Source organism: Nerophis lumbriciformis, linkage group LG27, assembly GCF_033978685.3.
Source record: "Nerophis lumbriciformis linkage group LG27, RoL_Nlum_v2.1, whole genome shotgun sequence".
Taxonomy (NCBI): Eukaryota; Metazoa; Chordata; class Actinopteri; order Syngnathiformes; family Syngnathidae; genus Nerophis; species Nerophis lumbriciformis.
The window spans coordinates 37,748,880-37,762,500 of NC_084574.2; the positions used below are offsets into that span (position 1 = coordinate 37,748,880).

General features: G+C 34.2%; 1 protein-coding gene across 3 annotated transcripts in view; it reads right to left on the reverse strand.

Annotated features, from left to right (window-relative positions):
- Positions 1–39: 39 nt before the first annotated feature.
- Positions 40–13,621, reverse strand: part of vps54 (VPS54 subunit of GARP complex) — a 44,270-nt gene continuing 30,688 nt past the window's right edge. Inside the window, exons 19-24 of one of the 3 annotated variants that reach the window (XM_072916441.1) lie at positions 10,534–10,621; positions 10,343–10,464; positions 867–947; positions 689–796; positions 523–617; positions 40–460 (exon numbers count right to left, since the gene is read on the reverse strand). In XM_072916441.1, coding sequence (XP_072772542.1) covers positions 355–460; positions 523–617; positions 689–796; positions 867–947; positions 10,343–10,464; positions 10,534–10,621 — 600 coding nt within the window. In that variant the 3' untranslated portion in view covers positions 40–354. The remainder of the gene's footprint in view (positions 461–522; positions 618–688; positions 797–866; positions 948–10,342; positions 10,465–10,533; positions 10,622–13,621) is intronic. The other 2 variants (XM_072916440.1, XM_061988011.2) reach the window with 2 other exon arrangements.

Here is a 13,621-nt window from a genome sequence, read left to right on the forward strand (position 1 = left end):
TGCTTTTATTTGTGTACGCACGCGCACACGCACTCGCACACACGTGCACGCACACACACACGCACTGGAGGGAGAGGCACAGTGACGTCAGCTGACTGAATCAAGTTTTTGAGGTTTAGAGGGAAAAAAAAAAAGTTTTCCTGAGACGTCACCTTGGTCCACTTTTCACTTTAAGAACCTCAATAAAAAAGTTACCGCGCTTCCCGTGTCGTCATGGCGACAGCATCATGTGACAACCTACTACCTTCTTTGGGAGTCGGCGACAGGGAGTCCAAAACAACTTCCTGTTTGGGTCACATGGTCAGGGGCAGCAGCAGGACGCCATCTTGATCACGCCAAAAAGGTTCCCGGACATCACCTCTTGTGCTCCCAGATGTCGGCCATGTTGAGGTCCAAACGCTCCAGGTTCTTCAGCGCCTGCATGTTCTCCGAGTAGAAGGCCACGTCCACCCCCACCAGCCTGCACGCACCACACACCTCTTCATGCTCTTATTTTGAAAGGGTTCGGGGGAGTCTGGTTACCCGTGCTGCGGTCCTCCGTCGTTGATGACGCAGAGTCGAGTCAGCTGCTTCTTCAGATGCATCTTCAGACTGCTGTTGATCCTCGTAAACAACATCTACACACACACACACACACACACAGCGAGTTGACAGCGGCGGGTCCAAACAGGAAGTGGTGAAGTGTCACCTGCGTCTGCTCTTCAGGTAGAAGGTCGTTGATGGCTTCGTGCATCTTGGACATCTGCTTGCAAACGTTCCGGAAGCACGACGACGGCATGGGCGCCTTCACCTCGTACTGCCACGACAACAACAAGTGTACTTCCTGTCGTGAGCAACAAGACAACATGGTCGCCATGTGACGCTACCTTGGTCAGAATCTTCTCAAAGGCGCTGTCCATGATGGCCACCAGCTTGGCCCAGACCTCTGCTATGTGATCACTGTAGTCCTGCACACACACACACACACACACACACACACACACACACACACACTATCATCACTAACACTTTATTTGGAAGTGTGTTAAAAAGTACTTATACACTCTGAAATACTTTGACCAAGTTTATTTTCAAATGTGTTAAAATTTCAAATGTGTTAAAAAGTACTTTAATAGGCACTCTATAATACTTTGACCAAGTTTATTTTGAAATGTGTTAAAAAGTACTTTTATACACACTCTATAATACTTTGACCAAGTTTATTTTGAAATGTGTTAAAAAGTACTTCTATACTCACACTGAAATACTTTGACCAAGTTAATTTTCAAATGTGTTAAAAAGTACTTATACACACACTGAAATACTTTGACAATGTTTATTTTCAAATGTGTTGAAAAGTACTTCTATACACACTGAAATACTTTGACCAAGTTTATTTTGAAATGTGTTAATAGTACTTTTATACACACTATAATACTTTGACGAAGTTTATTTTGAAATGTGTTAAAAAGTACTTTTATACACACTCCGAAATACTTTTACCAAGTTTATTTTGAAATGTGTTAAAAAGTACTAACATACACACACTGAAATACTTTGACCAAGTTTATTTTGAAATGTGTTAAAAAGTACTTATACACACTATAATACTTCAACCAAGTTTATTTTCAAATGTGTTAAATTTCAAATGTGTTAAAAAGTACTTTAATAGGCACTCTATAATACTTTGACCAAGTTTATTTTGAAATGTGTTAAAAAGTACTTTTATACACACTCTATAATACTTTGACCAAGTTTATTTTGAAATGTGTTAAAAAGTACTTCTATACTCACACTGAAATACTTTGACCAAGTTAATTTTCAAATGTGTTAAAAAGTACTTATACACACACTGAAATACTTTGACAATGTTTATTTTCAAATGTGTTGAAAAGTACTTCTATACACACTGAAATACTTTGACCAAGTTTATTTTGAAATGTGTTAATAGTACTTTTATACACACTATAATACTTTGACGAAGTTTATTTTGAAATGTGTTAAAAAGTACTTTTATACACACTCTGAAATACTTTTACCAAGTTTATTTTGAAATGTGTTAAAAAGTACTAACATACACACACTGAAATACTTTGACCAAGTTTATTTTGAAATGTGTTAAAAAGTACTTATACACACTATAATACTTCAACCAAGTTTATTTTCAAATGTGTTAAATTTCAAATGTGTTAAAAAGTACTTTAATAGGCACTCTATAATACTTTGACCAAGTTTATTTTTAAATGTGTTAAAAAGTACTTTTATACACACTCTATAATACTTTGACCAAGTTTATTTTGAAATGTGTTAAAAAGTACTTCTATACTCACACTGAAATACTTTGACCACGTTTATTTTCAAATGTGTTAAAAAGTACTTCTATACTCACACTGAAATACTTTGACCAAGTTAATTTTCAAATGTGTTAAAAAGTACTTATACACACACTGAAATACTTTGACAATGTTTATTTTCAAATGTGTTAAAAAGTACTTTAATACACACTAATACTTTGACCAAGTTTATTCTGAAATGTGTTAAAAATTACTTTTATACACACTGAAATACTTTGACCAAGTTTATTTTGAAATGTGTTAAAAAGTACTTTTATACACACTATAATACTTTGACGAAGTTTATTTTGAAATGTGTTAAAAAGTACTTCTATACACACTGAAATACTTTGACCAAGTTTATTTTGAAATGTGTTAAAAAGTACTTCTATACACACTGAAATACTTTGACCAGGTTTATTTTGAAATGTGTTAATAGTACTTTTATACACACTATAATACTTTGACCAAGCTTATTATGAAATGTGTTAAGTACTTTTATACACACTTTGAAATACTTTGACCAAGTTTATTTTCAAATGTGTTAAAAAGTACTTCTATACACACTATAATACTTCAACCAAGTTTATTTTCAAATGTGTTAAATTTCAAATGTGTTAAAAAGTACTTTAATACGCACTCTATAATACTTTGACCAAGTTTATTTTTAAATGTGTTAAAAAGTACTTTTATACACACTCTATAATACTTTGACCAAGTTTATTTTGAAATGTGTTAAAAAGTACTTTTATACACACTCTATAATACTTTGACGAAGTTTATTTTGAAATGTGTTAAAAAGTACTTTTATACACACTCTGAAATACTTTGACCAAGTTTATTTTGAAATGTGTTAAAAAGTACTTTTATACACACTGAAATAGTTTGACCACGTTTATTTTGAAATGTGTTGAAAAGTACTTATATACACACTGAAATACTTTGACAAAGTTTATTTTGAAATGTGTTAAAAAGTACTTTTATACACACTCTGAAATACTTTGACCAAGTTTATTTTGAAATGTGTTAAAAAGTACTTTTATACACACTCTGAAATACTTTGACCAAGTTTATTTTGAAATGTGTTAAAAAGTACTTTTATACACACTGAAATAGTTTGACCACGTTTATTTTGAAATGTGTTGAAAAGTACTTATATACACACTGAAATACTTTGACAAAGTTTATTTTGAAATGTGTTAAAAAGTACTTTTATACACACTCTGAAATACTTTGACCAAGTTTATTTTGAAATGTGTTAAAAAGTACTTTTATACACACTCTGAAATACTTTGACCAAGTTTATTTTGAAATGTGTTAAAAAGTACTTTTATACACACTGAAATAGTTTGACCACATTTATTTTGAAATGTGTTGAAAAGTACTTATATACACACTGAAATACTTTGACCAAGTTTATTTTGAAATGTGTTAATAGTACTTTTATACACACTATAATACTTTGACGAAGCTTATTTTTAAATGTGTTAAAAAGTACTTTTATACACACTGAAATACTTTGACCAAGTTTATTTTGAAATGTGTTAAAAAGTACTAACATACACACACTGAAATACTTTGACAATGTTTATTTTCAAATGTGTTGAAAAGTACTTCTATACACACTGAAATACTTTGACCAAGTTTATTTTCAAATGTGTTAAATTTCAAATGTGTTAAAAAGTACTTTAATAGGCACTCTATAATACTTTGACCAAGTTTATTTTGAAATGTGTTAAAAAGTACTTTTGTACACACTCTGAAATACTTTGACCAAGTTTATTTTGAAATGTGTTAAAAAGTACTTTTTTTACACACTCTGAAATACTTTGACCAAGTTTATTTTGAAATGTGTTAAAAAGTACTTTTTTACACACTCTGAAATACTTTGACCAAGTTTATTTTGAAATGTGTTAAAAAGTACTTCTACACACACTGAAATGTTTTTGACCAAGTTTATTTTGAAATGTGTTAAAAAGTACTTATATACACACTCTGAAATACTTTGACCAAGTTTACTTGCAAATAAAGCAGCAATACACACACAATATTCTTCCCTATTCTATTATTAGTAGACGTCTTGAATATTGTTTATTGTTTATTGAGGATCCCCATTCGCCGACGCACAAATGCCCGGCTAGTCTTCCTGGGGTCCTTTTAAAAAGTTTCAAAATATGTGTATTTCCTCTCTTTTATTTTGTAAAGGTTTTACAGTGTTTCCTATTTGTTGGCTAATGTGTCTCGTATTCCTGTTAGCATTTAAGCTAGCCAGCGATTAGGGCGCTAGGAACATGCACACAATTACAATCGCATATTTGCGGTCCGAAAAGGAGTAGGAAGAAGGATAGCTTATTTAAACCGACGCCTTTTCTATTTCATTGCCAATTTTGAACACATTTTTGGTACACAAACCGTGGAGAAATAAACAAACACATGAGTAAGTAAATATATAATAAATAAGTTACTCCTAAGTGAATATTGAAGTAATTTTCCAGTGAAGTGTCAAATGTTTATCTACTTTGTTTTTGATCATTGTTTATTATTCCATTGCACACACTGACATGCTAAAGCAGGACTTGTCATTTGGGTTTGATGGAACCATTCAAACTAGGGTTGTTCCTGTATGCAGTACTCCTGCCCCCCACAGGGGGCAACAGCAATGAAGCAGCAGTGGGTGAGTAGAAGAAGACGACTCATTCAACCCTGGAAAAAGTGATCTAAATAAATAGCAAAAATGGGACTTTTAACATCGACTGGACAACAAAGTATGAATGTTCGTCACTGAGTCATTGTTTCCTGTGGGACCTTTTAAGTGACGGACACATTGATCCAGACAACAATGGAAGAAATCCCAGCGTGTAAACTTGATCAAACATTCTGAAGTAGATATAATTTGGGCATAAAGATATTTAGTTTGTTTTGTCTGAGAGTAACGATCAAATGTCACTTAATATGTGTAGTGCTACATATGACCAGTAGAGGGCGACAAAGCTAATTGTGATGAGTCACATACAGTGTGTGCAATGTTTGGTGTGTGAATGTTGTGTAATTTCTATACGTGAAAACATTTGTAGTTTATTGTGTGAATATATTAACACTAAACATTTTATTTTATTCACATACCTGCCAACATTTGAAATCAGAAAAACCTAGTAGCCAGGGTCCAAGGGCCGCAGGCCCCGGTAGGTCCAGGACAAAGTCCTGGTGGGGGGTTCAGGCTTCGCCCCCCGACGCAAAATGATTATTAGCATTCAGACAGGTTAAAATGTTGCTAAAACCATCACTTTTCTATCAGTCACAGTGACTTTTCAAAACAAAAATATTACAGCAAAAATCATATGGGTTGATTGACATGTTTATTCTGTAAGCTAACTTCAATAGTTTGAAATTATTTTGACAGTTAATGCCAGTTATCCTGTCAACCTTTCACAAGACTTCAATTTGTTAATTGAAAGTATAAACAGTATAAACACTTTTTACAGTAAACAATAGGTAAAACAGTACTAAACAATTCCATAAAAAAAAAAATTGGTGTCATTATTAACTTTCTGTCCAAGCTTGTATAATCTACTGCCTTGTTCAATTGTATAAAATATTCTGTGCCTAAAATTCACATTTCTATCACAATTATCATACTGTAAACATGGTAAGCTAACTTCATTAAAATTAATAGTCCTGTCAATAGCATGGAATTACAATTCAAATGTAGTTTTTTTGTAAGCCTTTCAAAAGAATTCAAAATATGAAAAATTAATGAAAATTAATTGAAGCCATCAGACACTTGAAAAGTGGCACATCACATCTCTAATGTAATCATTTGAACTTTTCAACAGAAATAGCACTGCAAAAATATTAAGGACATACTTCTGTATTTTGGTAGTTATGCTGTCAACATTTAACAAGATTTCTTCAACTTGGACTTGAAAGCATAAATAGTATAAACACTTTTAACAGTATAACAGTACTAAATAATTCCAATAGATAACATTGGTGTCATTACCTTTTTGTTTGCTCAATTATTGCCTCCGTAAATAAAACTTCGGCATTTATCACATCCAAAGAATCTGTTTGGGCGATGAAAAACGTTGGAAGTTTTCCACTTGTATCGCTAGCAACGGCATTAGACTTGTGTTTTTTTGTCCCAACGTGGTCTTTTACATCGCTAATTCCTCCGTGTCCGATCGAAAAATCTTGTCTGCACAAGGTGCAATTCGCGTAGTTTTCACCCTTTTTGGAACGGATAATTATTCCTGGATAGGCTTTTGAATATTCTTCACGGAATGACTGCAGTTTTCTTTTCGGTTTATGTTGAGTAAATGTGATCTCATTGTTATTAATGCTGTTTCTGTGTATCATGAGAAGAAAGGCTTGCTGTTGTTGTTATGCGCCTCCAATAGGTTATATACGGTAGTGCAGGTTCATCCGCGCTATCGTCACGTGATCTTTTCCGGTTCACTTCGCGCGAGAGAATATGAGACACACACAGAAAGTTCAATGGAGGTGTGTTCTATTTTCCACAGTTACCGATGTTTTGTTTCCCGGTGCTGTGAGGCATTGTACTGAACCATCCTTAAAATAAACCATCATCTTTCATATATATACAACTGGAGTATTCATTGAAGATGAATGAAGAAAGAGGAAACCCAACAGTTTAAGACTCGTATGCGATTTTTCTCCGGCTGATTCCATGATCGTTCGCTCGTTTGGAAACAATGGCAACTGGTGCCTCGTGCTTGGCAGCGGTGCTATAAATAGCCTCGCGCATGGCATTCGGAATGGCTCGATAGGAAGTTACGGGAAGCAGTGTCGATTGTCATTGTTGTTACGCGATTTCGTGAATAAAACTTTAAAAAAATATTTTTTTTTTTAATTAATGAAAAAACGTATTTTTTATCACTGCAACCGTAACCTGGAATAGGTTGATGAAAACCGTACTAATTACGGGAAAACCGGAGTAGTTGGCAGGTATGTATTCATGTAAAATGCACAATGGACGTTATACTTATGTATTGTTTGCTTTATGTTCACATTTTCAGTCTTACAAACCTAAATTAAATAAGAAGTGTAAAGAAATTTAAAAAAAAAATCTTCCAAAGAAGGAACATCAATCCTCCACAAAAACTGGAGCTTCTCTTTCTTCATATTGTTAACTTTCTGCACACGCGAGTGGCGAGTGCAGAACACTGACTGTATTGACAGTGCAGAGTTACTTTGTAATGAAGTCAACACAGTCTCAAAGGAATAAAACCTGTGAGGCATTTTCTGACCAAACATCCACATTTCCATGTGACCTTGGGCTCTTGAAACTGTGGCCCTCTTCATGGTGTAGTCAAATAGCCCTGTGCTAAAGGTCTTGAGTGTCGTACGTGCATACAAATGTTTTAGGTTACATTTTCTCTAAGCTGAGTTTTCTTGAAGAATTGTTGTACATTCTTGGCTAGCAGGTTATAATTGACCTTGTACATCATTTTAGATGTTTGCATTTGACCAAATCATTCAATTTCAATATTTTGGATTCAATAAAAAGTGTTTGCGTGTTCTCTATATCCAAAATAATGTATTACTATAACTGATCTTTGTAGCACAGCTAGTGAATGAAGCGTACTTTGTCGTTGTTTACCAACTTCTGCACAATAACTCAGATATGCTAACATGAGCCAGCACTTTTAACATGGACCAGAGTTGCTGTTAAAAGTCAGATTTTCTAAATATATTTGGATTTTATTCAGGGTCGATAGTTCCATTTTTGCTTTGAATGGTTCCATCAAACCTTTTTGGGCGGGCCAAATAAAAAGCTTTGGCGGGTCCTGGCATAGAGCAAAGGCAGGCATTCATCATTTTGTTGTCCATTGAAAAGAAAGGAAGGGCAAAGTGTTAAAAAAAAACTAACAAAAAAAACATTGAACCTTGTTTATGTATTAAAAAAAACTGTTAAAATAGCAGCAATGAAAACAAACAAAACCCTACATCTAAAAGAAATAAACATTATGTGATGTTTAAAAAGCTGCACACTGACATGATTATTGATTGACTATTGGCTGTTTTAGTACTCTAATAGACTCAATGTGTAGATTTATATATTTCATTAACTCTTAAAATGTTAGCTATTTAATAGATTGTATGTTTAATATTATGATACCTCCATATTGGTGCCTGTCAGTGTGTGTGTGTGTGTGTGTGTGTGTGTGTGTTCTTGTATTTCTACCCTTCTTGAGACACGAAGAGGGAAAAGTATCTTCCATATGAGGAGATGTGAACAAGTGATGACATAAATCATGGTCCCAATAACATTGCATCTAATAGACAATGTCTCATTTGCACCCCTGCTGGTGACATCTATCAAAATGAGGGTGGTACCAAAAAGGAGGGATTTTTCAAATTGACTGTGTGTCCCTTTTAAAGGTGCTCTCCCTCTGGTCAACATATGAAATAACAAGTGTGTGTATGAAATTGAAATGCGCCCCCTTTGGCCAAAATTAATTTAAAAAAAAATCAAATAAATATGTATATAGAGACATACTGTAATAACGAAGTAAATAATGAAGAATAAAAACTAATTACAAACAAAAAATTCAAAAAGAAAATAAATTAACTAAAAGCAGTCTTTTTGTCACAATGTGTCCAATTTTTTTTTTATAAAAATTGTTTCTTTGCCAAATAAAATTCCCATTATTATTATAATATTGTCCAAATTTTGTAGTTTTCTTATAAAATTCTGACTTTTGTCGAGTAAAGTTACGACACTTTTCATAAAATTGCCAAAATTTGAAGCTTTTTCTTGTGAAATTGTGACTGTTATTGAGTAAAATTCCAACTTTTATCGTAATATTGCACAGATGTTCAGTTTTTCTTCTAAAATGTTGACTTGCTTTGAGTAAAATCACGACTTTTATAATACTGCCAAAATTCTAAGTTTTTGTTGTGAAATTGTGACGTGTTTCTTGTGAAATTTCAACTACTTTTTCACAACAAGCTTTTTTATATTTGCATAGTGTGTATATATTATTAATATGTAAATATACTTCTTTATGTATCTAGAAAGACTGGTCCTAAAGAGGTAGGCACTTTTCAGAGGTCTCAAGAAGGTAACAAATAGAAAAATACAAGTATGTGCGTGCGTGCGTGCATGCGTGCGTGCTCTCCCTCTGGTCAACATATGAAATAACAAGTGTGTGTAATAAATTGAAATGCGCCCCCTTTGGCCAAAATGAATTTAAAAAATCCAATAAATATGTATATAGAGACATACTGTAATAACGAAGTAAATAATGAAGAATAAAAACTAATTACAAACAAAAAATTCAAAAAGAAAATAAATGAACTAAAAGCAGTCTTTTTCTCACAATGTGTCGACTTTTTTCTTATAAAATTGGGAACAATTTATCATATTCTTTCTGTTTCTGTAATATTGCAATATTGTCTTGTAAAATTATTACTTTTTAATGCAAAATGGCGACATTTGTCATCAAATTCTGACTTTTATCACAATATTGCCAATTGTTTAGTTCTTGTAAAATACTGACATTTTTGGAGTAAAATGATGACTTTCGTCATAATTTTGCCAGATAAAATTCCGATTATTATTATAATATTGCCAGTATTTTTAAGTTTTCTTATAAAATTGTGACTTTTGTCGGGTAAAATTACGACACTTTTCATAAAATTGCCAAAATGTTAAGCTTTTTCTTGTGAAATTGTGACTGTTATTGAGTAAAATTCCAACTGTTATCATATTATTGCACAAATGTTCAGTTTTTCTTGTAAAATGTTGACTTGCGTTGAGTAAAAAGACAACTTTTATTATAATACTGCCAAAATTCTAAGTTTTTCTTGTAAAATTGTGATCTTTTTCTTGTGAAATTCCAACTCATTTTTCACAACAAGCTTTTTTATATTTGCATACTATGTATATATTATTAATGTTTTAAATATACTTATTTATATATCTAGAAAGGCTGGTCCAAAAGAGGTAGGCTTTTTTCAGAGGTCTCAAGAAGGTAAATAGAAAAATACAAGTGTGTGTGTTGTACCTTGGTGATGTGGTCAAAGTGTCGCAGGACACTCAAGTGTTTGGCTTGCAGTTTGCTCTCAAAGTGACGTCTGATGACGGGAATGTAGAACACCACTAGCTGGAGGCAGCGGGAGGCTAATGCTAACACACACACACACGCACGCACATCAGACATGTAGCCAGTGACCATGTGACCCTGTGTGTTCTTACCAAGGTTTTTGGTGGTGATGGTCTTGAGGCCGACCACCTGCATGGCTCCAGCTCCAAGAACCAGCTGACAACTGCGAGAGTTGAAGTGCTGCAGAAACACTTCAAACACTTAGCAAACACACAACTAACAGACACACTTGTTACACACACCCAGCAAACACAATTAAACAGGCTACACACATAACACACATGCCACATACGCAACAATCGTGTATTAAACACATATGTAACAAATACCGGTAAGTTACACACATTGGGACGGCGTGGCGCAGTTGGCAGAGTGGCCGTGCCAGCAACCTGAGGGTTCTCTGGTTTAACCCCCACCTTCTACCAATCTAGTCACGTCTGTTGTGTCCTTGAGCAAGACACTTCACCCTTGCTCCTGATGGGTGGTGGTTAGTGCCTTGCATGGCAGCTCCCACCATCAGTGTGTGAATGAGTGTGTGAATGGGTGAATGTGGAAATAGTGTCAAAGCGCTTTGAGTACCTTGAAGGTAGAAAAGCGCTATACAAGTATAACCCATTTACCATTTACATGTAAAACACACAAAACACACGTAACAAACGCTACAAATATGTAAAACACACATTCCACATATGTCACAAAATGTCACACATGTAAGACACACGTTCCACATACGAAACAAATATGTTAGACACACGTACCAAACACACATGTAAACCACACATAAGGCACACGCATGTAAAACACATTCCACATACATAAATATGTTACACACATGTAAACCTCACATTCCACATATGTAACAAATATGTTACACATATGTAAAACACATTCCACATACATAACAAATATGTTACACATATGTAAACCTCACATTCCACATATGTAACATATATGTTACACATATGTAAAACACACATTCCACATACATAACAAATATGTTACACATATGTAAACCTCACATTCCACATATGTAACATATATGTTACACATATGTAAAACACATTCCACATACATAACAAATATGTTACACATATGTAAACCTCACATTCCACATATGTAACAAATATGTTACACATATGTAAAACACATTCCACATACATAACAAATATGTTACACATATGTAAACCTCACATTCCACATATGTAACAAATATGTTACACATATGTAAAACACACATTCCACATACATAACAAATATGTTACACACATGTAAAACACACATTCCACATACATAACAAATATGCTACACACATGTAAAACACATTCCACATGTGTAACACATGTAAAACACATGTAACAAAAACGTTACATACATGCAAAACACCCATTCCACAAACGTAACAAATATGTTACACACATGTAAAACCAGTGTTGGGTTAGTTACTGAAAACCAGTAACTAGTTTCAGTTACTAGTTACTTTATTTCAAAAGTAACTCAGTTACTAACTCAGTTACTTACACCAAAAAGTAATGCGTTACTGTGAAAAGTAATTTAGTTACTTCTTTTTTTCCTCTTTTTTTTAAGGCTCCCATTAATGCCCTTTTAGCCTTCATTTCAGTACTGTTATTGCACTGGAGAATAATACAATGTGTTGATCAACTTGACATGCATTTGCATCACTGAACTCTGCTAAGCAATGTGCTCTACATACAACACACAAAGACAAAGATATGTTTCAAAGGGCCAATTTATTTCAGGCCAGAACAAATTGACAAAACTATTTTAAATAGCTGCAACATAATGGCACTTTAACTTTAAGTAGATAGGATCTTTGATCCAAGACACAACTTACATTTAACTAAAATGATATTTTCTTTGTGCTCGACAAAAGAAAAGTATTGAGAATGTCTCCATGTTAAAAAACTCGACTTTTGGCTTCGCCATGATGTCTTGTTAGTTGTTATGAGAGTAACGTATGTGTGTGTGTGTGTGTGTGTGTGTGTGTGTGTGTGTGGCCCTTTAAGATATGACAGCATGTGAGGTGAGTGACGTCAGTGAGTGAGTGGGCGAGAGAGGTGAGCGAGCGGCGACAGTGAGTGCGTGCAGGTGCTCTAGCTTGGTGGATGGCTGCGTCCAATAAAGTCACAAAGTTGCAACAAACCGCCGGTCTCGTCATTCACCCTCAGCTGTAAAGACACACTGCCGGGTAAAGTGAAGGTTGTTAGCCCCGAAGACGTACATAGGCCCTGGAGGAACGTTTACCCTGCGCTCCTCAACTGCGGTATGGGAGTCCCCCCCCCCGCCCCAACACAAAGCACGCCTTTTCTTTTCCACTGCAATAAAACACACTCAGATCTTCTGTGTCTAGCCGATACTACATGAAAAATAACGTAAAATAACGCAGTAACGCATCATGTAGTAACGGTAACTGAGTTACTGAATATAAAAAATAACGCGTTAGATTACTAGTTACTTTGTAACGCGTTAGTCCCAACACTGTGTAAAACACACATTCCACATACGTAACAAATATGTTACACACATGTAACAAACATGTAAAACACACATTCCACATACCTACACACATGTAAACCTCACATTCTAAATACGTAACAAATACGTTACACACATGTAAACCTCACATGCCACATATGTAACAAACACGTTACATACATGTAACAAACATTTACACACATTTAAAACACACATTCCACATACGCAAAAAATAAGTTACACACATGTAAAACACACGTAAGACACACATGTAAAACACACATTCTACATATGTAACAAATACGTTACATACATGTAACAAATGTTACACATGTCAAACACCCATTCCACATATGTAACAAATATGTTACACACGTACGATACAAAAAACACATGTAAAACACACATTCCACATATGTAACAAAGATGTTACACACGTGTAAAATACAAAAAACACATGTAAAACACACATTCCACATGTGTAACAAAGATGTTACACACATGTAAAACACATTCCACTTATGTAACAAAGATGTTACACACATGTAAAACACATTCCACATGTGTAACAAAGATGTTACACACATGTAAAACACACATTCCACAAACGTAACAAATATGTTACACACATGTAAAACACATGTTCCACATACGTAACAAATATGTTACACAGACGTAACAAACATG